This window comes from Cyprinodon tularosa, unplaced genomic scaffold (assembly GCF_016077235.1).
Source record: "Cyprinodon tularosa strain WSP-4 unplaced genomic scaffold, ASM1607723v1 ctg908, whole genome shotgun sequence".
Taxonomy (NCBI): domain Eukaryota; kingdom Metazoa; phylum Chordata; class Actinopteri; order Cyprinodontiformes; family Cyprinodontidae; genus Cyprinodon; species Cyprinodon tularosa.
Window position 1 is genome coordinate 570,801 of NW_024039683.1, and position 27,843 is coordinate 598,643.

Genomic DNA, 27,843 nt, shown 5'->3' on the forward strand with positions numbered 1-27,843 from the left:
TCAAGTGAATATTATCTAATTATCTTATTTTAAGACTAAAAGTACTGATTCCGTTGGCAAGCTATCTCATTTACCTGCTCAAATCAAGGGTAAATACACTTAATAACAGACATTTTTACTTATTTCTATATCGTTTTAACAGTGTATCTATGGAAGATGTGCTCCTGTCCAGCATTATTAGCAACGATCAATGATGTAGGACGTTTTCTTTTCTCTGAAATACTGTGCAGCCAGATGCTTTTTATGGAGACAGAGCCTCGCAGCAGTTTCATGAAATGAGGCAGAAATAAATGGAAGATTTTTTAATTCTTACTTTTCTTCACATAGTTACTTTCTGTTTTAATGGTGCAGGTTTAACGGCAACAAAGCAGCAAAATGCCAAACCTATGTTTCATCCCCGGATAATTGGGGAGTGGCTTGCTGGTGCTTGGGGCATAGAGCTTGGATTCCTGAGGTTCTGGGTTCAAAACCCACTCCCACAGACTGCCACTTTGGCTGGCTGAACAAAGACCCTTAACCCCACACTGCTCACCGGGCGCCCCATGATGGCAGCCCACTGCTCCACAAGGGGAGGGGTTAAATGCAGAGGGAAATTCCTCCAGTTATCTTTCAATAAAGTTCAATTATCTTATCTTAAATTTTCTCTCATCATGTTTGGTCAAAAAACACGCTGAGTCTATTAAAATGCGGATATGGGATCGTCATTTATTTTGCTCGAATGCTGGGAAAAATAACCAAAATGGACATGTGGCTTATTGACAAACTTCGGGTAAATCTCAACGGCTGCGCTTCAGTTGGGAACAGATGATTATCAACCAGGCGGATCAGAAGGAATGAACATGTTCATAGAGTTGAAGGATGGAAGGATCGCCTGGTTCTGCTGGAGGTTTCTTCCTGAGTTTTTCCTCTCCACTGTCGCTACAAGCATGCTTAGTGTGAGGGATTGTATTTGAGTCAATGAGTCGATGCAATCAACTGGTTTTCCTTAGATAGAAAACTTTGAATCAATTTGATTGTATGATCTGGTTGAACTGTAAAGTGCCTTGAGATGACATGATGTGAATTGGCGCTATAGAAATAAACTGAATTAAATTGAATTGAAGGATCTTTGTGTTTCATTTCCAAAGACTCAGGCAGCTCATGGTCACAGAGAAGCTCCTCTAAACGACGTTCCTTCCATTTAAAGACTGAAAGCTCATTTTTGGGGCTCCGTTTGTTCTGGATCTTTGATATTCTCTGGAAATCCTGAAGGTTCACAACCACTAGTTTGGAAAAACAAACGATTCTAATTTGGAAAACTGATCCATGGATCTCATCATTCTTGGTTCTGAACAAAGAACGATGGGTTTTCATCCATTTAAATGCTATTTAAGCTCTTCATCCTGTTCTCCCTTCATTTCAGGGTTTTTTGTTCCTGGGTTCCCCAAACTTCACAGATTCCAGGCTCACCACGATCAGATCCTTTCCAAACTCCTCCCCAAGCTGAAGAAACACATGGTGAGATCCCCGTGGAGGCGCCACGATGATGATGATGATGTTTGATAGCTGGTGTTTGTCTCTCTGCAGGACAGGGAGCAGATGTCGGCGGGGATCTACTGCACCAAATGGTTCATGCAGTGTTTCATCGACAGGGTGAGCGAGCTGATCTCTGTCTCCTCCTACGGTGGCCTGTTAGGACCAGATCACAGAGCTCATCTTGAAAACATGAATTGTTTTGCAGCTTGCATAACAAAGAGCTCTTTGTTCAGTGGATCTTAGATGTTAACTTAGATCTTAATTTGACAAAGGCTGAAAGTTTTCGTGTGATCTCAGTGGCTCTTTTAACTCTTTTTTATTCAACAGTTGTTTTATAAAAGTTTTAAACTGTTAAATGTTGATGGTTGCTCCATATTGAGACCCTGTTATTAGCAGAGGACTTTAGATCCTAATAAAACAGTAGAATCTGCAGACACATCATCAGCATGGTTTTGGTTTCAGTAAAAGTTAAAAGGATAGAACAGCGCCCCCTATAGGAACCAGTGGCCTGCTGGTGAATTTGGATGGTTTGAGCAGGATGGATCCTGGTGAAACCTGAACCTTGCGTCAGGAGCTGTCAGGCTCCACTGTTATTAGGCTGTGTGCCCGCAGTCCTGTGGTGGCGATCTGGCAGCTTCCAGCCTCTGTCAGCACTTCTTCCTCCTGCTGAGTGGCTCAGAGAATCCTCTGAGGTTTGGAGAAGAGCCACATAAACTTCCTGATTCTGACCAGCAGCAGTAGTGTTAGTGTGAACCTCTGGATGAAACGGGGAGCCCTGCTGAGACGTAGTGACCTGCTGTTTGTTATCTGCAGACGCCGTTCACACTGACCCTACGGCTCTGGGACATTTTCATCCTGGAGGGAGAGAGACTCCTCACTGCCATGTCCTACACCATCCTGAAGATAAACAAGAGTAAAGCAGATGGATGGATGGATGGATGTATGGATGGAGGATGGATGATGGATGGATGGATGGATGGATGGATGATGGATGGATGGATGGATGGATGGATGATGGATGGATGGATGGATGGATGGATGGATGGATGGAAGGATGGATGATGGATGGATGGATGGAAGGATGGATGATGGATGGATGGAAGGATGGATGGATGGATGGATGGATGGATGATGGATGGATGGAAGGATGGATGGATGGATGGATGGATGATGGATGGATGGAAGGATGGATGGATGATGGATGGATGGATGATGGAAGGATGGATGGATGGATGATGGATGGATGGAAGGATGGATGGATGATGGATGGATGGATGATGGATGGATGGATGGATGGATGGATGATGGATGGATGGATGGATGGATGGATGGATGATAATGAAAGGATGGATGGATGGATGGATGGATGGATGGATGGCTGATAATGAAAGGATGGATGGATGGATGGATGGATGGATGGCTGATAATGAAAGGATGGATGGATGGATGGATGGATGGATGGATGGATGGATGGCTGATAATGAAAGGGAGAAGGAATGACGGATGAGATGGGATGGGAAAGATGAATGGCAGTGAAGGATGGATGACGGAAGTGGAAGGAAAAACAATGAACAGGATTGGATGGATGGATGGACTGGTGGATGGCTGTGATGGATGGATGGATGGATGGCTGATAATGAAAGGATGGATGGATGGATGAATTGATGGATGAATGGAAGGATGATGGGGATGGCTGATAAGAAAGGATGGATTGGATGGATGGATGGATGATGGATGGCTGATCTTGAAAGGTGGATGGATGGTGCATGAAATGCTGATAATCGAAAGGATGGAATGGATGGATGGAGATGCTATAATGAATGGATGGGATGGATGCTGATAATTAAAGGAGGATGGATTGGATTGGAGATTGATGACGGGATGGATGACGGATGGATTGATGGAAGGATAGATGGAATGGGATTATAATGAATGATGGATGGATAGATGGATGGAATGATGGATGGATGAATGAGGATGATGGATGGATGGATGGATGGATGGATGGAAGTGATGTGTAAGACGGAAGGATGGATGGAAGTGATGGAAGGCTGCTAATGAAATGATGTGGAAGGAAGAATGGTTGGAAGGAAGGGCTGATAATTAAAAGTATGGCAGGAAGGATGGCAGATAAAATGAGCAAATGAAGGGGTAGATGGATGGTAATGGAAGGAAGGATGTCTGATAATGCAAGGAATGGATTGTCATGGATGGATGGATGATATGAAAGGCATGTGATGGAAGGATGGATGGCAGATACAATCCCTTCCCCAGTCTGGCAGCTCCATTCGTCATGCACCATCCCTGCCCATTCAGTCATTCATTCAGGCATACATGCATCACCAGCCCTTCATTCATTCTTCACGTCATTTCATTCATTCCATCCACCATTCACTCATGTCATTCATTTCCATTCATGTGCCTTCAGTCAGTTCATCACCATCCCGTTCATCATTCATTCATTCATCATTTCATTCATCACCATCCCTTCATTCATTCATCATTCATTCATTCATCCACCAGTCCCTGCATGTCATTCATATTGCATTCATTCATTCATTGCATTCTGCATTCATTCATTCAGCATGCCATTCATTCATCATTCAGTCATTCATTCATCGCTTCATTCATTCATGTCATGTTTATTCAGTCATGCATCCTTCATTCATCATTCATTCAATTCATCACCATCCCACATTCATTCATGCATTCAGTTCATTCATTCATCCGCCATCCCTTCATTCATTCATTCATTCATTCAGGCATCACCATCCCTTCATTCATTCATTCATTCAGTCGATCCATCAGCACCATCCCTTGAATCATTCACCTTTCATTCAGATTCATTCATCACCATCCCTTCATTCTCATTCTTTCATATCATTCACTCATTTTCATCACTCATCCCTTCATTCATTCATTCATTCATCATTCATTCCATTCATCACCCATCCCGTCCATTCATCATTCAATTCATTCACTCAGTTCAATCACCATCCCTTTCATCATCATGTCATTTCATTCATCACCAGCCCTCTTCATTCATTCCATTCATTCATCACCATCCCTTCAATTCATTCATTTCATCATTCCATCACCATCCCTTCATGTCATGTCAGTCATGTCATTCATCTCACATCCTCGTCATTCATTTCATTCATTCAGTTCATCACCATCCACTTCATTCATTCATTCATCACTCATCCCTTCATTCATTCATTCCCATTCATTCATCACTCATCCCTTCATTCATCTCAATGCACCTTCATTCATTTCTGTTCATTCCATCAGTCCTTCGTTTCATTCAGCATTCATTCATGCATTCATCCCTTCATTGCATCCATTCCTATCATTCATTCATTTCAATCATCATGTCATCATCATTCCATTCATTCATCACAATCCCATCAGTCATTCATTCATTCATTCATCATCATTCATTCAGTTTCATCACCCTCCCTTCGATTCCATTTCATCCATTCATCATTCATGCATTCATTCATTCATCATTCCATTCATTTCATCACCCATCCCTTCATTCATTCATTCATTCAATGTCATTCAGTCGAGTCATTCAAGTCACCATCCTTCATATCATTCATTACGATTCATTTCATGCATCACCATACACTTCCATTCATTCTTTGCATTCATTCAGTGTCATCACCATCCCTTCTTCATTCATTCATTCAGTTCACCATCCCTGCATTCCATTCATTCATTCTATTCATCACCATCCCTTCATTCATTCATTTCATTCAATTCATATCATCACCATCCCTTCATACATTCATTCATTCATTCAGCACCATCCCTTCCTCAATTCATCATCCATTCATTCATGCATTCACCATCCCCTTCATTCCATTCATTCATCAATTCAGTGTCACATTTCATTCTGCATCCATTCATCATTCAATCATTCCATATCATTCATCCTCATCCATTCCTAATTTTCAGTCATCCTGCATGACAGCCTTCATTCAAATTTTCATGCACCCATCCCTAGCATTCATCATCACCATTTCACATTCATCGATTCATTCATCATCACCATCCCTACATTTTCATTCATTCATTCATTCATCCACCATCCCTTCATTCATTCATTCATTCATTCACCTCATGTCATCACCATCCCTTTCAATTCATTTCATTCATTCATTCCATTTCTCAATATTCATTCGATCCCTTCATTCAAATTCATTCATCATTCATTCATTCATTCATTGCATCCTTCTATTCATTCATTCATATCATTCATCATTCATTCATTCTCCCGATTCATTCATCATTTCATTCAATTTCATCACCAGCCCCTTCCTTCATTATTCATTCATCACCATCCCTTCATTCATTCCCTACATTCATTCATTCATTCATTCATTAATCACCATCCCCCTCTCCATTCATTCATTCATTCCACTCAGTTCATCACCATCCCCTTCATTCATTCATTCATTCATTCATCAACCATCCTCGTCCATTCATTCATTCATTCATTCATCACCATCCCTTTCAGTCATTCATTCATTCATAATGTCATTCATCACCACCCCTTCATTCATTCATTCATGTCATTCATCACCAACCCTTCATTCATTCATTCACATTCATCACCCATCCCTTTCATTCATTCACTCAATTCATTCATTCATTCATCATTCATCATTCAATCATCGACCATCCCTTCTTTCATTCATTCAATTCATTCATTCATCACCATCCCTGCATTTCTATTCATTCATTCATTCATCAACTATCCCTTCATTCAGTCATTCATTCATTCATTCATTCAATCACCATCCCTTCATGCATTCAATCCTTCATTTCATTCATTCATCATTCATTCATTCAATGTCATACATTCCCTTCATTCTTTCATTCATCACTTCATTCATTCATTCATTCATACCATTCATCAGCCAGCCTCTTCTCTCATTCATATCATTCACATCTCATTCATTACCATCCCTTCTTTCATTTCAGTGTTCCAGTTGCATTCATTCATCACAATTTCCCTTCATTCATTTTCAGTCATTCATTCATTCATTCCTTCACCATCCCTGTCCATCATTTCAGTCAGTCATTCATCACACATCCCTCATTTCATTTAGTCATTCATTCATTCATCACCCATCCCCTCAGTTCCAGTTCATTCATTCATTCACACATTCATCACCATCCCTTCATTCATTCATTCCTTCAGTTCATTCCTCATTCAGTTCATTCATCACCATCCCTTCAGTCATTCATTTCAGTCACCCATCCCTTCATTCAATTCATTTCATTCATTCATCCTTCATTCAATTCATTCATCATTCGATTCCATTCCATCTCATCATTCATAGCATCCTTCATACATCCTTCATTCATTCATTCATTTTCATTCATCCTTCATTCACCATTCATTCTTCTATTGCAAAAATTTTCCCCCCCCCCACCCCCCATTCTTTCATCATGCCATTTCATCTGCATTCATTCATCACCATCCCAATGCATTCATTCATCATTTCGATGTCATCATTCAATTCATTCCATTCATTCCATCTATTCATCACCATCCCTCATTCATTCAATTCATTCAATCATACATTCATTCATTCATCACACCATCCCTATCATGGTCAATTCATTCATTCCATTCATTCATTCATTCATTTCATCACCATCCCCTTTCATTCATTGCATTCATCATCCATTCATCAGCCCCATCCCGTCATTCATCATTCATTCATTCATCAACCATCCCTTCATTCATTCTTCATTCATTCCACCATTCATCTACCATCCCTTCATATTTCATTCATTCATTCATCATCCATCCCTACATTCATTCAGTTCATTCTTCATTCATCACCATCCTTCAGCATTCAGATCATTCATCACCCAGTCCCTTCATCATTATTCATATCAATTCAGTGCACCATCCCCGCCATTCGATTCAAGTTCACTTCTATTCATGCATCCACCATCCCTTCATCATTCAGTCATTTCATTCATTCATTCTCATTCGATTCACCATCCCTCATTCATAATCATTCATTCTTTCATTCATTCAATTCATCATTCAAATTCATTCATCACGCATCCCCTTGCATTCATTCATTCATTCATTCCATTCGATTCATCCACCATCCCTTCATTCATTCCAATTCATTCATTCCACTCATTGCATCAACCATCCCTTCTATTGCATTCATTCATTCATTTCATTCATCACCATCCCCTTCATCATTCATGCATTCATTCATCACCATCCCTTTCATATCCATTCATTCATTCACACCATCCCTTCATTCGATTCATTCAGGTCATCACCCATCCCTTCCATTTCAGTCAATCCGTTCATTCAATTCATTCATCATCTTCATTCATTCATTCATCCTTCATTCATTCATCATCCGTTCATTCATGTCATTCATCATTGCATTCAGTCATTCATTCATTTTCATCACCATCCCTTCATTCATGCATTCAAATTTACATCATTCATTCATTCATTCGATTCGACACCATCCCTTCATTCATTCATTCATTTCATTCAGTTCATCACCCCGCCCTTCATTCTATTCATTCTTCATTCAGTCCATTCATGCACCATGCGCCTTCCATTCTTCATTCATTCATTCATTCAATTTCATCACCATCCCTTGCATTCATTCAATTCATTCATTGCATTTCCACGCTCCCTTCATTCATTCATTCATGTCATTTCATCACCATCCCTTCATTCATTCATTTCATTCATTCATTCACCCCATCCCTTCATCATTCATTCATTACATTCAATTCAGTTCTATCACCATCCCTGCATTCATCATTCATCAAATTCATTCATTCACATTCCATCAATTCATCCTTCATTCTTTCATTCATTCATTCATTTATTCATTCATCACCAATCCCTTCATTCATTCATTCTTCATCACCATCCCATTCATTGCAATTCAGTTCATTCATTCATCACCATCCCCTTCATTCATTCATACAATTCATTCCTATTTCATCACCATCCCTTTGTCATTCATTCATTCATTCTTCCCTATTCAGTTCATCATCACAAAATCCCTTCATTCATTCATTCATCAGTCATTCACACCATCGCCCGCGTCATTCATTCCCATTCCATTCATTCATTCATCACCATCCCTTCATTCATTCATGCCATTCATTCATACAGTCATCACCTCAGTCCTGTCATTCATGCATTCCCATTATTCATTCATCACCCATCCCTCATTCATTCGACATTCATCACCATCCCCTTCCACCCTTTTCATTCATTTCATGTCATTCAGTCATCACCATCCCTTCATTCATTTCATTGCATTCATTCATTCATCACCATCCTCGTCATTCATTCATTCATTCATTCAGCACCCACTCCCTTCATTCATTCATTCATTCATTCATTCATTCATCACCATCCCTTCATTCATGCATTCATTCATTCATTCATCTCATTCATTCCTCATGTCATACTCTCATTCATTCATTCACATTCATTCATTCCAGTATTATCCTTAAATGCATCATTCATTCATTCATCACCCATCCCATGCATTCATTCATGTCATTCATCATCAGCTTCCATTTTCATTCATCATCACCATCCCTTCCATTTCATTCATTCATTCATCATTCATTCATTCATTCATTCCACTTCATTCATTCATCATTCGATTTCATTTCATCATTCATCACCATCCCTTCCTTCCATCATATTCATTACACATTCATTCATCTACGGGCCCAATCCCTTCATTCCATACATTCCATTCATTCATCATCCCATCCCTTTCAAATCAGTCATTCCATTCTTCATTCATTCATTCATTCTATTCATTCATCACCCCATCCCTTCATTCATTCATTCATTTCAAATTCCATCACCATCCCTTCTTTCATGTCCATTCATTCATTCATTCATCATTCATCCATTCATCAGCCCATCCCTTCATTCATTCATCATCATTCATTCATTCATCACCCATCCCTTCATTCATTCATCTCATTCAGTCAATCGACCATCCCTTCCATTCATTCATTCATTCATTCATTCATCACCCATCCCCTTCATTCATTCCATTCATTTCATTCATTCATCACCATCCCTTGCATTCATTCATCATGCATCACCCATCCCTTCATTCATTCCATTCATTCATTCATTGCCATCACCATACCCTTCATTGCATTCATTCTATTCATTCATGTCATCACCATCCCTTATTTCATTCATTCATATTCGATTCATTCATCACCAGTACCCTTCTATTCATCATTCATTCATTCATCACCATCCCTTCATTCATTCATTCTATTCATTCGCATTCAGTCCATCACCATCCGCTTCATTCCATTCATTCATTCATTCATTCATCACCATCCCTTCCATTCATACAATTCATTCATTCATCACCATCCCCCCCCTTCATTCATTCATCATTCATCCACCATCCCCTTCATTCATTCCATCTTTCAGTCATTCAATCAACCCATCCCCTTATCATTCATTCATTCATTCATTCCATTTCATCACCATACCCATCATTCATTCACTTCATTCATTCTTCCATCACCAATTCCCTTCATTCATTCATGTCTCATTAATTCATTCATCACCATCCCCTTCCTTAATTCATCATTCAGTCATCACCATCCGCTTCATTCATTCATTCATTCATGTCATTCATTCATTCACCATCCCTCCTCATTCTTCATTCGATTCATTCAATTCATTGCATCACCATGCCCTTCATTCATTCATTTACATGTCATTCATTCATTCATTCCATTCTATCACCTTCACTTCATTTCATTCATTCATTCATCACCATCCCTTCAGTCATTCGAGTGTCATTCATTCATTCATTCAAACATCATTCCTTCATTCAACATTCATTCATTCATTCATTGCATTCAGCCAACCATTCATTCATTCATCATTCATTCATCACCCATCCCTTCATTCATTAAGTGCAGTCATGCATTCATGTCGACCCATACCTTTCAGTTTCATTCAGGTCATTCAGTCATTAATGTCATTCATTCAATTCCATTCATCATCCCATCCCCTGCTTCATCCATTCATTCATTCATTCATGATTCGATGCATTCAGTCATTCATCACCATCCCTTCATTCATGCAGCCCTTCATGAATTAACAGTACCCTCTTCTCAGCACACCAACCTCCCCCCCGCCCCCCGACCCCACAGCCTTACCCACCCCCCCCCCCCACCCATCCTCCACCCCCCACTCCCGTTCTGCCCCCCCCCCCCCACCCCCCCCCCGCCTCCGCCCAGCCACACTCCTCCACACCTCCCACACCCACCCCCTTCTCCCCCCCACCCAGACACATCCCCCCGCCCCCTAGTCCCCCTGCAGAGCGACTGCTCAGGATTCTCCTGGAGGAGGCTTAGGGAGGGGGGGTTCCTCCAGGAGCGATCGCTCACCAGGGGACCTGCTGCTGTCTTCCTCAGTGACTATCTGATATCACATCCAGCAGCTTGCTGCAGCCTCCCTCGCCATGATGTGAGCTGAGGTAGGAATGAGGCTGGAAACCTATTAATCCTCCCTCTCCAGGTACCCCAAGCCACAACACAACCACCTTTCCATGAAAGGTTTTTGGAGGCTCCGTTCCTCCAGAAGATCTTCTCCATCATCTTGTTTTTCTCGTTTTTGTTTTCTGTCTTTGCAGGGAAGCTGTACCTAGAGGGGGTATCTGCCTACCCAGGGAGCCTCTGTGCCGAGGTAGCCTAACCGTGCCAGTTCCCTGGCTGGCCCGGTCCAACGCCCGACCTCTCCCAGTGCCTCCCAAGGCATGTCCTCCGGACCAACACCCGCTCGCGCACGCTCCGCTACGGTATCTTTACACCGGTTACAAGAGCCCGACAACGCCGATGCCGTCCGAGCAACACGCGGCCCTTGTGACATGTCACCCGGTTCCCCCAACTTAAGCCAGACGGGGCCACCCAACCCCTCTGCAAATTGTGGAAGGCCCGACTAGTGCCCCTCAACCCTCTGCGTCCTCCCACCCTACTAACGCCCCTCGCCAATCGGTCATATGACAAACAGCCGACCGTTACGCCTGTTCACGCTCAGCCGAAAGCCAAGAGCCACTGGCCTGAGGAGCTCTCCACACAAATCTCCACACAGCCCGACTCCATATCCTCTCTCCTTCTCTTCTCTATCTCTCCAGACCAGAGCCCCTCCAAGGACCCCAGGGACCTGGAAGCTGTGGAGCAGCTGGGGGCCCCGCTGCCCTCTCCTGATCCCATCATCATCCACAGCCAGGGGCCCCTCACTCCTGATGACTCCCCGCTGATGGGGCCACCGCCTTACCAGCCCCCAGTGAGCCCAGAAAACCTCTCCATCCACCACTGCCTGAGACCCGCCTCAGCCCAGAGGGATCCAGGCTACTTCCAACCCTGATCTGGGTGCCGCGGCCGCTGCTTATTTGGTTCTCGCTCAGTCTGAGACAAGACCCATGTTCTGCAATCAGAGGGTACCGACCCACTGGACCAGGACTGGACTCTGTCCTCCACCAGGAGCAGCGACAGAGACCAGAGCGGAGCAAGCCGCCACCCAGCGGCTCCTGAGCTGCAGCTTCTGGATCAGAGACCAGGCTTGGTTTGAATGTTTGAAGCCTCTCAGTTTGGGTCAGTTTCTGGGTTCAGCAATAAGAACTTCAAACAGTCTGAAGGTATCTTGGAAGGTTTTAGAACTGAAGCAAAAAAAAAACAAAAACAAGAACCAAGAAAACAAAAAACAAAAACAAAACTACACCATACAGACAAACCAAGAAAGAAAAGAATGCACACGCCACCCCGTCAATCAACGCCCCCTCTCCTCCCAAGGAGACCGTCTACATTAGCACCCGTTCAGACCACCCACCCGACCCCGACCCCGCCGCCCCCCATACCCCCACCCCAGCCCATCTCCCCACCCCGCTTCCGCCCACACTGACCCCCCTCCCTTCCCTACCACCGCCCCCCCCCCCCCCCGCACCCCCCCCACCAGCCCCCACCCATATCAGCCCCCCCCCCCCCCCCCCTAGCCTCTCCCCCCCCCCCCCGAGCCTACAACAACATATGTCATGGAAGCGCTATAGGCCCTTATTTTATTTTTTATTTTTTTATTATTCCGCCTGCAGCAGGTTGGTTTGAAGCTCTGCACAGAGCAGCAGCGTCCAGATTTATCAAGTGTTTCTGCTTGCTGAGTGATTTTAGAGTGTCCGATTAAGCTGAGCAGGATTCACCCTCCTCTTTTTTTTTTTTTTTCCAGAGAAAACCTATTCATTTTAAAAAACCCGAACCCTCCAAACAACTTTTTGTGTGTTTTGAACGTTCAAAATTGGAACGTTTCATATTTGTTTTAATTTTTTTTTTTTTTTTTTTAGCCTTATTGACCTTCTATTAAACCATGGCGTGAAGCACAGTGGGGTGGCTACTAGCATCATGGTGAGGGTGCTGTTTTGCTGCTCGATAGACAGCCCCTTCCCTAAAAAGAGTATGCATTAGTGAGGAATGACCCTTCCTCCCAAAATAATCTTCATCTTGAACCTCCCAAGAGGAGAGAACAACAGCAGCTGCAGGAATGTAAACTGGACGCATACACTGGGTTATCCACCCACACCCCCTGGTGACATGGATGCCAAAGCAGTTCTGGATAAACCTCGGAAGGTTGGGGGGTCTTCCCAGAAGCTCCAAAAATTCAAAGCGTTTGACAAAGCCGGGCGTTTTCCTTTTTTTTTTTTTTTTTTCTTTTTCTGGGAATAAGAATCCTTCTCTGCGGTTTTTTGGTTTTTTTCCTGAAAAAAAAATTAGCAGTGTGGTTTTTTTCCTGTGGAAGGAAAACCCACCCTGTAGAAACAAAAGTTTCAGGTTCTGGATGAAGGACTTTCCTTCTCCAGTCAGAGATGCTTGATGAGTCTGGACCCAGTCTCCCAGCAGACCAGGCTCCACCTGCAGCTCTGCTGGTCCTGCATGTTCATGTTCTGCTGCTTCAGCCAGAACACCGGGCTCCTGTTAGGACTTCTCCCTGGAATGAAACACATCTCCCTTTAAAACACGTCTCTGGATTTCAAACGTAGATGTGAACCTGCTCAGTCTGCCTTTATAAACTGTTTACTGCCCCAGTTCCAGTTTGGGTTTTTGTGTATAATAACATCTGGATGCCTTATTTGGATCGGCTTCAGTTCTTCTGTGGCGCCAGTTCTGTTGGACTGAAGCTCTGTCACAGTGAGCTGGCTCACTCCTGATTGTAGGCATGGAGCTAACACTAAGAAAGGGACTTTTAGCTCAGTTATTTATGGATCAAAGCAAATTTGCTCTTTATTTCCTCTTTATTTTGTTTTATTTGTTGCATAATGTTGAAAAGATTTTGAGATGATAAGTTATTTTTTCTTAGAATCTGACAGTAGATAAACATAAGTGGGTTAAAGTTGTTAACTCCCTGTCATTAGAAAGAAGGAAACAGTGACATCTAGTGGTTACTTTAGGTAAAGAACGTCTCTAGTTGTAGATTAGCTACAGTAAGTAGAAATGTTCTAGAGGGGTTTTTAACTTACAAAATAATAATAATAGGGTTTTAACTTTGATGCCATCAGTTTCTATGATATGAATATGTTTATATTTTACTATTTAAGTGCTAAGACGTCAGTAGAACATGTTCTTGGTCTTTAGTGTCGAACAGAAGCAGGAACAGTTGATGGATTTGATTCTGCAACAATACAGCTTGTATCTGCTTTGTGTTTTTCTTTTATGGTCAACCATTTATTGCCGTTCACAGTAAAGGCAGCATGACTCTCGATCTTGGTGCAATTCAAAAAAGTCCAATCATCTGTTTCCTTCAATTTTGGCACAGTTAATAGAAACAGACTGGTTTGGCTGGAGTTCTTAGATCCGTTATCTGGGACAGTTGACTTCAAACCTCAAAAGAAAAGATCCTAAAATCAATCTGGAAACTGATTGAAAGGCTTTAGATGGAGGAGCTACCGAAAGCATCTATTTAATAATTTTCTACCCGTCCTAAAGTGGGTCACAGAGATGGAAACCCAAACATCCCTCTTTGATGGATAGAAACTCAATGTTGTTCATTTATAAGATTTCCTGAAGCAACTTACCTTTCGCCAAAAACGAGCAAGGCTTCGTGTGACAGAATAGAAAATCCTTTTATTTTCCCACAATAGGTAAATTCTTGTGTTAAAAGCAGCAAAATCATTACAGCAAAAGTCACATAATTTTGGACCTTAAAAAGTGCATAGAAATAACAGAATATGTGGCAGAGTACTATAAGTACTATACCGTACAGTATTTTTTACAATATAAATACTGTGGAGAATAAATAATCAATATACAGCTGTGGACATTTTTACTGTAATGGATATGTGGAAAAAATAGCAGAAACACCAGGGATGAGCAAAAATTAACAGCAGAATGTTATTTAATTGACAAAGACAGCAAATGTGCAAAAATTCATGCATGGAGTGCGAGACATTATCCAACGAGATGTTACTTTAGTTAGGATCCTTTTGTTTCTCACCTCCTGCACTAAGTCCAGAGATATAATTCTTGCTCTAAGTGGGTCGCTCTGTCAGCTGAAGGCATGTTTCAGGGTCTCTAAACTCCAGGCAATGATTAATCATTACTAAATTAATTAACGATTATTTCAATAATCAATTAATCAGATTAATTGTTTCAGCCGTACTTAAATTTATCTTTAATCTATGGAAGAGGATTAGGGCCACTGAAAAAAAAAATGTACTGATTTTTGAATATTATTTTAGTTTAATATGGGAAAAAAGTCAGACTTCTGACTTTAATCTCAGAACTTCTGATCTCAATGTAGATGGGCACCATGAAGGAAGAGATGTGGAGCACTCAGCTTCACTGACAAAGATGTGAGTTGTTTGGGAGGAACAGGAACACATTGGTGGGAAATGACTGAATGAGGCAACTTTTCACGTCCCCGAGGGGCCTCCGGTGATGCTCTTTCATTAATCGAGGAGCAGAAGGTGATTAAAACAAAAGAGATAGTTTAGTCTCTAAAGCAGACATGGCTGTAAATTCTCATATTATACTGAAATAAGATGTAAAAACCAGTTAACTTTTAACATTTTTTTAGTGAACCTAATCCTCTTCCTGCTGAAAAAAAGAAGTTAAATGATTTTTAAATTTTATATCAGTTTAGTATGGGGAAAAAAGTCAGTATTCTGAGATTAAAGTCAGATTTCTGAGAAAAAATTCCGAATTCTGACTTTTTCCCATACTAAACTGAAATAAAATGTAAAAATCAGTTAACTTTTTTTGTTTTTTCCAGTGGCCCTAATCCTCTTCCGTACCTTCTGTATTAAACACTGAGTTGTGTTTGTTTTTTGACCATACAGCTGGAGGCAGTTGAGGTGCTTATTGGTGCCACACGGGGGCGCTGTAGAGCAGCACTGCCCTCAGGTGTGATTGGTCAGATGTGCCTAAAAAGCTCGTTTCCATCCTGACCTGAGGCCAGTTCGTTTCGGTCTCTTCTTGTCCGGATCTCATAACATGTCCAACTCTGCTGTGGTGAAAACGTTGGAGAACCTGAGCCTGGACTCAGGTTATGTAGCCGGGGAGGCCAGCCCGTCCAGCCGGTCGGTCAGCGCTCCTCTCCGGGGTTCATGGTGGCCGCGCAGCGGCTCCACCTCCAGCTGGGACACGGTGAGCGCGCTGCCGGAGGACGCGGCGGACACCCTGGCCAGATGCGCCTGCCTGCCCGAGCTGGAGGACTATCCGTGGACGGAGTCGGAGCTGCAGGATGTGGTCCACAGAGCCTCCGGGTGTGAGTGTTTCAGCCCGGAGGCTGTCAGCAGACTGTCCGTCCTGCTGCGCAGGGCTTTGCTCCGGGTGTCCCGGGAGGCGCAGCGGCTCAGTGAGCTCCATAGGCGGTGCACGCGCCTGGAGGTGCAGAGCGCGGTGCGGCTCGTGCTCAGCTGGGCTCTGGCCGACAGGTGCGGCTCCTCCGCGGTCAGAGCCGTCTCTCTGCTCTGCATGACCTCCGGGGACACCGTGGGTAAGTCTGCGCGCTGCGGGCTCGTCCTGTCCGTGGGCCGCTTCTTCAGGTGGATGGTGGAAACGCGCGTTTCGGTGCGCGTGCATGAGTACGCAGCAGTTTACCTCGCGGCTTTCGTGGAAAGTTTGGCAGAAGAAGTTGCGAAACGTGCGCAGCGCGTGGCCAGGTTGGCGGACGCCTCAACGCGCAGTGCGGTGACCGTGGAGCTGCTGGACGGAGCCGTGAACAGCGACTCTGAGCTGTGGGGCCTCCTGCAGCCCTATGAGCATCTGATCTGTGGGAAGAACGCTTACGGTGAGTTCTGACTCTTTAGAAAGAGGAAAAATGTCCGACAAGCTCCGGAGGGAAGCTGAGTGTTTTATATCTTCTTATCAGCCTCAAACATTAAAGCTTCACAAACAAATAGAACTTCAAAGTATTTTCACATTTTATGAGTCACAGTTTATTGCAGTGATCCAGTCTAGTGATGTCTGCATCCTGCTTAGTATAATTTCATTTTATTTTTAATTTAACCAGGAATAAAATCCCATTGAGATTAAAAACCTCTTTTTCATAGGAGTCCTGGCCAAGAGGCAGCAAAGTAGATACATTAAAATAAATGACATAAACAAAACCAAACAAACATATCAAGTAAAACAATTACAGATCATTTTGGCTGCTTCAAATTCTTTCACTTTCAACTATTAAAGATAAAAACCCAAAGTCAATTTCCAGTTTCTTTGTAAAAAATTCCAAGCACAAGTATCTGCATAGCTAAAGGCTTTCTTCCTTTGCTCTGTCCGGCAAAAGGAACAGTGAGCAACAGCTGATCTTTGGATCTCAGGGAATAAGAAGCTGTTCTGGGTAAGTAAGGTACAAATGTCAGAGGGCAGCAATTTAAGAAGCGTTTGGTAAATAAAAGTTTACCAATGATGCTGCCTTCTCCTAGAGAGGGAAGGCCATCCCACCTGAGAGCAGAGGTCACAGTGATGTGTCATGACTCTACAGTTTGGGATGAACCTTAAAGGGGAACGCCGTTTTTTTTTTTTTTTTTACATTGGGCTGTTGATTGTACTTTATTCCATCATGTTCTAATCGCCCATATATGTTTAGTGTCATTTGGAGCCGTTCTGAAGATATTCCGTTAGGTTATATCCAGTAACGTCTTCCTATGGGCAACGACTTGAAGCACAAACTAAACTGTTCATCATTTATTCTTTATGGAACGCCAGCATTCAGAACATGGAGGCCAATCACTGGCCCCCAGACATCCACCGTTAGATTTTTTTATATTCATATTTTTTAAAGCACAGCTGAGTGTGTATCACACAGCTCAGGTAGAAGAAGAGGATTTACTTTATGTTGTTTTGACACAATTCAACTAGTTATAAACTGAAACCAGTGATTAAAAGGTGTCTGACTGAAACGCTCCTTTTGGTTTTAACTTCACCAGCTGGTTAATATTCACAGCTGGAAAGTTTCCTGCTTCCAATTCATACATGTGATTTTCTCCTCTGGTCTCAGTCCCACTGTGGAACCCTCCAGATCAGGGGGGGTTAACAACAGAGAGAGGATGGTTGGAGAACCCCGGCCTCCCCAGACAGGAAACTGTTCATTAGTTTAATAACCAGGAAGCAGACTGACCTCGCTGTTGGACTCAGACTCTTTTTCTGGTTTCAGTTCAGAAATAAAAGAAAACTTTAATGACTCAGTTGTTAGAGAATCGTTATAATGAGGATTTAAGATGGACTGGTTTTGTTTGGTTCCTGTGGGCTGGCCCCATTTCCAGGGGTCTCAGACTCGGCAAAGTGGTTACGCTGGATGCTCTTCCTGAATCCGGTCCCCCGCTAAGCAGTCAGACTTCAACCACTTCCCCCTGGAGAACAGCCTTATGGGGGAGTTTATTAAAATGGATCTAAATATTTGTTTTTATGACAAAAATCCCAATTTTGTCTAGAATAAAAAAACTATTGTGAAAATATTCAGTCACAGTTTTGCTCCTTTTGAGAGGAAACTTCCCACTTTGTTTTCTTCCTGCTTCAAACTCTGTTTATAATTTAACTGATATCTGACAGTTTAAACTCTTAGCATAAATATTGTGTTAGAACTGTGCAAAAGTGCCTCATCCTCAGTTTCATTAAGGTTTAACAAGCAGATAATTGGTCGTATACAGTGACTTACAAAAGTTTTCACACCCCTTAAACTTTTCCACATTTTGTCACATTACAACCAGAAACATAAATGTGTTTTGTTGGAATCTTTTGTGAAAATAACAAAATCATCTTATTTATAATCGTAAAATAGAAAGACGGTTATACATGATTAAAAAAAAAAAAAAAATCAAATATTATTTCTTTTTGCAAATAAATGAAAAGTGCCTGATTGCTAATAGAGTTCATCTGTGTGTAAACCCCCCTCTGTTCTAATCCAGCTGCTCTGTTGCAGCCTTCAGAGGGCTGTTCAGTGAATATTTGGGAGCAAACAGCAACACAGAGGCCAGGGATAAAGCTGTAGAGAAGTTCAAATTAGAATTGGCCAATATCATAATTTCAAAATCTTTAAAACATCTAATGGAGGCTGATCAACCCATCATCTGGAAATAGAAAGAGAAAGGACCAACTGCAAACCAACCAGGAGGCCGACAAGGAGATAACTGGTCAGAGCTGCAGCCAAGACACCCATGGTGACTATCAGTATGACCAAATGTGGATTTTATGGAAGAGTGGCAAGAAGAAAGCAATAAGAAGTCCAGTTGGAGACACAGTAACCATGAGAAGGAAGTTGCAACATAGTGTGATGGAGAACTAACGCACAGCATCCCCACAGTCAGATATAGTGGTGGCAGCATCATGCTCTGGGGGGAGTGGGAGGAGGGTTATAGGTAAATCCAGGGGGAAAAAAATGTCGGAAAAGATCGAAGGTTCACCTTCCAGCAGGACGACCTGAAACATGGAGCCAGAACGGTTTAAATCCATGTGTTAGAATAGCTTAGTTAAAGTTTAGACCTGAACCCAGTCTAAAAACTGCTCCTCACAAACACTGTCCATCTAATCTGACTGAGCTGATCATGGTTATTAGATGCTAAAGCTGGTAGAGACAAACCGTAAAAAAACTGCAGCTGACCCACAAAAGTCTGACTTGGAGCGGCTGAATACCTTTGCACAATGCCCTCTACAGGTTTTTTTTTTATCTGTCTATATTACATATATTTATACAACACATTGTTTGGGTCTTTCGCATTAAATTGTAATAAAAAATACTTGTGATTTAAAGATAACGTGGAAAAGTTACAGCTGTGAAAACTTTTCTAAGCTGCTGTATTTGTATTTGTGAGCTCTATAATTGCGGCTCTGGGCATTTAGATCACAGTTGAAGAATGGTTGAAATTAGGTTTGCTGTTAATGCAGATTAAATAAAGAAAAATAATATAAAAATAGAACCAATTTAGCAAAGTAAAGTCAGATTGTCTCCTGTCCTGAACTGATCTGGATAGAGAGAAAAGCAACAGTATATTGATGGTTTGCTTTTTAAACTCGGCAAATTGTGTGAGCAGTACATTTTTAAGCAGGTAAAACCAAAAGTGGGCTGCTCAGTGGATCAGTGGGTAGCACTGCTGCCTTGCAGCAAGAAGGTTCCGGGTTCGATCCCTGGCCCATGTTCTTTCTGCATGGAGTCTGGGCATGCGTGGGTTCTCTCCGGGTACTCCGGCTTCCTTCCACACTCCAAAGTCATGACTGTTAGGTTAAATGGCTTCTCTAATATTGTCCTTAGGTGTGGATGAATGGTTGTGTGTCTCTGTGTTGCCCTGCGATGGACTGGCGACCTGTCCAGGGTGGACCCCGCCTCTCGCCCATTGACTGCTGGAGATAAGCACCAACACCCCTTGTGACCCCACTCGGGACAAAGTGTTAAAGCATCTGAGCCACTGTTACTGTGCATGAAGGCCAGTTATTTTACGGGTGAGTTTGTCCCAATGCCACTGGAAATATAGTAACCTCCATAACATGGCAGCCAAGCCGTCATTGAGATCTGATTATTGAACCGTCTGCTTTTCCCCCAGATTCTGGGAACTTGATTTTTTAAATAAATAAAAGCTTTATTTTCATGTGAAAAGAGAACTTAGGCCCACTGAGCAACAGTCGGTTTCTTCTCCTTGGTGCATCTCAGACCCCTGAGATTGGCCATGAATTCCTGCATGGATTTGGTTGGACAGCCTTTCACCACAGAGCACTTCTCTTGTGAATGAGTGATTCAGACGGAGCAGGAAAAGGCCTGGATGGACAAAGTGTTCATAGCAAAGGTTTTATAGCCAATTAAATGTCTGTTTTATTATTTTTTTAGGAGACCAGTGTCAACAAAAAGTTAGGAGCAGGTTAGTTGTAGTTGGAGTAATGGGCTTATTGACGCCTTAATGAGGAAACCTGATGCATGTTGTGGCTGCAGGATGAGGACACGCTCCGCCTGAGCTGTGAACCTCCTGCCCGGCCGTCTGGAAGCCATACAGAGCTCCCTTGTGTCGTCCGTGAGGGTCGGAGGCTAACATCATTCATTGCAACACGTTTTCCTGTTGAGTGTTGTGGGAGGTTGACGGGTTGAAGCCTGAGTCCGATCGAGCAGCAGACAGGAAGCCCAGAAACAGTCCGTCTCTTTGAGGACTCCAATAAACGGCCTTCTATCATTAACAGGTCTGCAGAGATCCTTCAAGCTGTAAGCTTCTAGCATCTCGACACAAAACTTCCTTATCTTTTAATATGTTTTGAGAATAAAAAATGATAAATAATCAAAGGCATGAAATATGCTTTTATTTGCATTAAATAAATAAAAAAACATTTTCATTTTCAGCATGGAATATAATTTCACGACATTTGTAGATGATAGTTAAATACATTTGCCAATAAATGCAAAATAAATAACTCCAAATCTAAGAAAAGATGACAAGCTGTCTGAGTCATTATTCCTTTAGTGTACAAATAATCCAGATATCTAAAATCAGTATTAGCAAAGATAAACCTTTTAATATCAATACCATGCCAAATTAGTATTTATAAATTAGTATTTAGATACAGTGTTTAGTATAAATACTTTTCCAAGTATCAACATTTTTGACACCTCTAGTTGCAGCTAAACAGAAACAGGTCTTATGGAGGACTATTAGAGGGAAAAAAGAAAACAAAGAATTTCTAAACTGAACAGAGGTAAGAGAATGAAGAGTGAAGGGATGTGGTCATTCGAGTCAATGAGAGATTAACTGGTTTTCCTTAGATAGAAAACTTTGAATCAATCTGACTGGATGATCTGGTTGAACTGGAAAGTGCATTGAGATGGCATGTGTTGTGAATTTGCGCTATAGAAATTAACGGAATTGAATTGAAATTGGTCGTTGTGTCCTCCAGCAGCTTAAGCCTATAGCAGCTTCCTATATTATTTCATAATGTGCAACTGTCCTTGCAGTCATGCAGCTAAAGATAATTCTACTATGTTTTTCCTGCATCCTGTGACAATGATCCACAAAAACTGAAATCAACTCTTTTAACCTGACAAATACTCTAGTATTTTGTTTACTAGTTTTATGATATAAAGAAAAAAAAATCATTTCCTGAATAAATCCTTTGTTAAAGCACTCTTTGATTTCAAGTCATCTCCTGAATTTGTTGAAAGGAACAAGTTGACTGTCTCAGGTTATGAGGTCATCTCTGAACCAGACTCTCCCTCTTATGACCCCATGGATTTACTGTCAGATGTATGTCAGAACTTTGACGAGGCCGTTCCAAAATTGTAATGTAATTTTCCTCTGATGAAGAATAGATTTTTAGTGAGTTGATTTCTGAAGCCCGGAATAATATTTTTATTCAAAAGGTTCTGGTTGTTTTAAGATATTAGTGAATCTTCTGATGCACTGTAAAAAAAATCTACACTTTGACCCAAATTGTAATTCCTCGTGTGAAGAGTCAGGTTGCAGCAGGATGCTGAGTCCCTGTAGGTGTTTCTGGATTCATGTGAGTTTTTTCCTATAAGTGTTCATGTTTTAAACCTCCAACCAGCTCTCCTACTACAAGCTGTTACCTGTTAACCCTTGATCATTTAAAAGATGGGATTGGTTTATTCTTCCCCAGATCATTCCATCTCTAAAAAAGCTAGATTACCTCCTCATTTTGCATCTTTATCTTCTTCTGATATTTAAATCTGTGGTTTTACAGGTGCATCTTTTTGCTTGTTGTTCTGGTGGACCTCAGACTGCCTGGTAGTCTTATGGAAATCATGCATTCCTGTATTAGGCTTAAGAATGTCTTAGTCAATTCTTTCTCTTTGAACTTTGCCTTCATCTTTTTGCTCTTTATCTAATAGTTTATCACACTTCTAAGGGTTTCCACATCTAACCCTGAGTATTAATGTTTGGTGGTGAGTGTAAGTGGAAGATCTTAATACCATAACCCTAATTTTGGCTCCCTTCTTAAGTTCTCAGTCAATTTCAAGATGCAACTCCAACTAGACCTCTTTACAATATTATTACCTCCTCTCATAATAGATATACTTTAAAAATAGCAGCAACATTTCCCTTGATTTGAACAGAGACAATTTTCCACTACAGTAAGATGATTTACATTATTATAATCTCTAAGCGATTGCTGCTCTGACAGTGGGACCAGAGCCAGATACTGGATTATTTTGGACTCCTGCCACCGTAACCAGACCTGGTTGGTCCTGATGGACCCAGCTGTTGCTCTCAGGTGACCCCGACCTGTTTGGGTCCGTTGTTGCAGCCAAACACTCCCGGCTTTATGCCACACAGCAGAAAAGGCCTGTTGTTTCCAGACTCAGTGACTGAGCCTCTGTTTGCCCCTTCCACCCCCCCAGCATGTCTGAGGATGCGGGCTCTGGGCTCGTTGAGCAGCTTCACACCGGTGTAGCAGTGTGATGTTATTACACTAGATTGTAAAAAGAGAAGCTATTCCGGTAGGAAACTTCCAGCTTTTATTTTGAAAAGTCGGCAAATCCATTGCGGAACAGCAGGTAACTTCCTGTTTCAGAATTATTATTTTTATTAAAATTGAATGTTTTGTGAATGAAAATGCAAATTATCATCTTTACTGTTGAACATATGGAGTTCATAGAATATTGTTTCGAGTGTTAGTTTAGCATTTAAAAAAAAAAGACAAGTTAACGGGTGATACCATTATAGTTGTTAAGGGTTTTTCCACGCTCTCGGTCGCGCTCTTTCTGTTCAGATTCCGTGGGAGAAGGTATGAAGTTTTGTTTTCTGTGTTTGATCAATGTTTTTAAGGATAATAATTGATGTGTTTATGCTAATGAAACATTACTAATGAAAATGCTACATCTATGTGCTGAAAATAGTATTGTTCATGGTTAAACAGGAGCTGTGGAGCACTGTGACAACAAAGCCTGTTCTGAAATACTATTTCTATTTGAATGCAGGTATGTGATGTTTCATTATTTTTGGTTATCTTATTTTATTTTTATCTTTTTATTCATGTACTGTTTCGGATTATTATGCTCATGTTTGGGCTTAGTTATTAATTATTGTTGCAATTATTTTAATTTTGTAAGATAAATGTATTATGTTACACAAGTCGCACACGCTCTCGGTCGGGCTCTTTCTGTTCAGATTCCGTGGGAGAAGGAGCTGTGGAGCACTGTGACAACAAAGCCTGTTCTGAAATACTATTTCTATTTGAATGCAGGAGCATTAAAAGTATCATCGGATCAGCTGTTGTCCGGCTATTATTTCTCAAAAAGACACAACGCAGATTCAACTACGCTACAAAACTGGTGCCGTGACCCGTCGTCTGGTCAGCTGAAGCAGACCACCGGTGCTGCTGAACGACGTCGTCTGGTTCCACCTGCGCCTTGGAGACGTTGGCAACAGTGAGGTCTATCCATGGAGGGTCAGAATGTGAATGAACTGTCAATCCCTAGTCATGGGGAATTATCCATGGGTAGGGGCAGAGGGGTTTTGCGGCTAGCTGCTGCTATGCAGTCTACTCCAGAAAATCCAGGGGTTCTGGGCTCAAAACCTTTTGGGTCTGGGAGGGAAAAGGGGTTTGACGACCTGACAAATCAAACTTTTAGTTTTGCTCCAGGCTCGAGCCCAGTGACTCTTTCGCCCTCGCACATGTTTTCACCTGATGGGGAAGCTGCCTCTGCTCAATTGACTGATCTACTCAGATCCATTGGGTCAGAAATAGGAGAGTCCATCAAAATGTCCTTGATGCAGAATGCTGCTTCGGAGTCTCCAACCGTCTCGACTCCGGATCACATCAGGAACTCTTCTCAGTCATTTCAAGGTTACACTACTGTTATTGATGCATCAAAACTTAATCTTGTGTTACGCTCTGATGTTGATGTTCCACCTTATTTCAGGGGTGACAAATCTGATAAATGTTCTGTTTTTGAGTGGGAAGATCTCATGCAGGCCTACCTTAGACAGAAATCTTCCACCAATGCTGAACAGGTTGAAGTGGTTATGAACAGATTGATGGGGAGGGCAAGAGATATCACTAAAGTTTGGATGCGTAGTAATGCAAAAGCTACTGACGTTTCTGTTATCTTTAGCATCCTCAGGCAACATTTTAGTGACACCGTCCACTCAGATCTGCCTCTAGCTGACTTCTATGCTACCACACCATACACAAACGAGGGACCTCTTGATTACTGGATACGGCTTAACAAAGCCGCAGAGGTTGCTGAAAGGTGCTTGGGTAGTAAGGGGGAATCAATGACTGACCTGAGTTCCCATCTGGTGCTCATGTTTATTCGCCATTGTCCGGACAGAGAGCTGGCGTTGGTTTTTAAAACCAAGCCTTCTCGCGACTGGACAGCTAGTGAAGTGCAAGACCACTTGGATGAGTATCTGAGAGACCATATGGTTGGTCGGAGCCGTGGGAATCGGAAAGTGGCGATTACCGAGCTTTCACACGAGAAGGTGGCTGTCAATGAACAAACTGTGTTGCCCACTTCTAAATGTGTTCCAGAGCAAGAGTGTTCCAAAGCAGTCCTTGAAAACACCACAATGGACAGGGTCTTGAGTCTGCTGGAGACTGCTCTGGTCAGTAACACACAGGCTATAAACTACAGGTCCAATAAGCAGATCTCTAGACGCTCACGAGAATGTCAGGTTTGTGGCAACTTGCAACATGACACTAGATCACACTGTAGGATGCACAGATTATGCTTTCGATGCTTCTCTCCAGAGCACATCAGTGTTCACTGCACTCAGACTCAAAAAAAACCTCAAACACACCCGATTGGTCAGCGACAGACTGATTCACCTCAGGAAAACTAGATGGCCCTCATTTAGCGGGGGATGGTGTGGGCCTCTGTAGTGTTTCCCCCAATTTTGATGATGACATTCAGACTGTATACATGGTGGCTTGTAACACAGTAACTAATGATAAAACTGTCATTTTCCAAAATGTGGCAAAACTGCCTATCGGTGACGACCTGTTTTTCACTACGGTGCTAGTTGGCAACAAGATTGCGCTGCGGGGGATGTTAGATAGTGGGTCTATGGCTACATCTGTACGTGCAGACATGATCCCTCAGCTACGTAAGGCAGGAGTGGTGATGGGAGATGTAATCCCTCCCAATGACATTGTTCTTGTTGGGTGTGGTGGCAAGCAGACCGTTCCGATTGGCATATGTGAACTGAAACTTAAGCTGTTTGGGTTTGATTATGTTGTCCCAGTCTTGGTGGTCGACGGTCAGGCTGATGAGCTCATTGTTGGCACAAATGTGATGAAACCGCTCATAAAACAGTTTAAGTCTGATGAGGCTTATTGGAGGATACTGAGTAAACCTGACTCCACCTGTTTGGATGAGAATAGTCAGTTTGTCAGATTTTTGGCCAATCTTGACAGGTGGAGGGGAGAGGAAATCCCAGAAAAAGTTGGGACCGTCAAACTGAAGAAGGCCGTGACTCTTGAACCTATGATGGAGCATGTTGTGTGGGGCCGCCTTCCACCTAAGACTGAACTCTCTGTGGGGAGTACTGTTGTTGTTGAACCGAGCACATCACGCTGCGTGCACCGTAGTGTGATGGTCGGCAGAGTAGTGACTCCACTTTGGGGAGGTGGGTGGCTTCCTGTGAAGATCATCAATCCTACTATGTCGCCGATTGTGTTGAGACGGAACGCTAAGGTAGCTGATGTGTATCCATGCATTGCCTTGGAGGATTTTGATGGTGGTATGGAGGGGAGGATACACCAGAATGTGGGTAGAGTGGGCAGTTCCCATGGCAGCCTTACAGTTGAGTCAAGTTACAGTGTTGATACCACAGGTGGATCTGGCAAATTGGCTGATTTGGGGCTACAGGATCTGTCTGTCGGTGACTGTGAAGTCTCCGATCATTGGAGAGAGAAGCTGACTGATTTAGTCGTACAGTATGAAGATGTGTTTTCGAGACATCACTTGGACTGCGGCAAGGCTGCTGAATTCTGCCATCGCATCAGACTTACCGATGAACGCCCTTTTCGTCTGCCTTATCGTAGGCTTTCTCCTGCTCACTACCAAAAGTTGAGAGAGACTTTAGATGACATGGAAGAGCGTGAAATTATCAGGAAGTCGAGTAGTGAGTATGCTTCTCCGCTCGTTCTTTGCTGGAAGAAAAATGGTGACTTGAGGCTGTGTACGGACTTCAGATGGTTGAACGCCCGTACAGTCAAGGATGCACACCCTTTACCGCATCAAGCTGACATCCTTGCAGCGTTAGGAGGTAACGCATTCTTTAGCTCAATGGACTTGACTTCGGGATATTACAATGTCCCTCTTCATGAGGATGATAAGAAATACACTGCTTTCTCCTCTCCTCTCGGACTGCATGAGTATAACCGCATGCCACAGGGTCTGTGTAACAGCCCTGCTACTTTCATGCGAATGATGCTCACGATTTTTGGTGACCAGAACTTTTTAAGCCTTCTTTGTTACTTGGACGATCTGCTGGTTTTTGGCAAGACTGAGGAGGAAAGCCTGCAGAGACTGGAGATGGTGTTTCGGCGGTTAAGAGAACATAACCTGAAGCTGTCTCCATCCAAGTGTCAGTTTTTGAGAAAGTCAGTCAAGTTCTTGGGTCACATTGTTACAAGAGACGGAATTGCAACAGATCCAGATAAAGTGCAGGCAATCGTAGGTGTGTCAGAAGCGGATCTTATGGAACCTGATGGCACCACGCCTTCTTCTAGGAAAATTCGTTCTTTTCTTGGAATGGTGGTGTATTATCAGCATTACATTGAGAACTGCTCTGTGATTGCCAAGCCATTATTCCAACTGACTACTGGGGCTTC

The 27,843-nt window shown here is 42.5% G+C and overlaps 2 protein-coding genes and 1 long non-coding RNA gene across 3 annotated transcripts in view; all 3 read left to right on the forward strand.

Annotated features, from left to right (window-relative positions):
• Nucleotides 1-11,953, forward strand: part of LOC119776088 (USP6 N-terminal-like protein) — a 33,166-nt gene extending 21,213 nt beyond the window's left edge. The window contains exons 10-14 of the mRNA XM_038274319.1: nt 1,403-1,497; nt 1,567-1,632; nt 2,329-2,482; nt 11,220-11,272; nt 11,480-11,953. Coding sequence (XP_038130247.1) covers nt 1,403-1,497; nt 1,567-1,632; nt 2,329-2,482; nt 11,220-11,272; nt 11,480-11,953 — 842 coding nt within the window. The remainder of the gene's footprint in view (nt 1-1,402; nt 1,498-1,566; nt 1,633-2,328; nt 2,483-11,219; nt 11,273-11,479) is intronic.
• A 3,983-nt stretch (nt 11,954-15,936) lies between these two features.
• The window catches only part of LOC119776092 (ankyrin repeat and BTB/POZ domain-containing protein 2-like), a 58,285-nt gene continuing 46,378 nt past the window's right edge, over nt 15,937-27,843 (forward strand). Inside the window, exon 1 of the mRNA XM_038274324.1 lies at nt 15,937-16,861. Within this exon, the coding sequence (XP_038130252.1) occupies nt 16,063-16,861 (799 nt within the window). The 5' untranslated portion in view covers nt 15,937-16,062. The remainder of the gene's footprint in view (nt 16,862-27,843) is intronic.
• LOC119776095 lies at nt 23,765-24,606 on the forward strand. Its single transcript, XR_005279734.1, has 3 exons — nt 23,765-23,787; nt 23,920-23,980; nt 24,247-24,606. It is a non-coding gene; the product is annotated as an uncharacterized LOC119776095 (long non-coding RNA).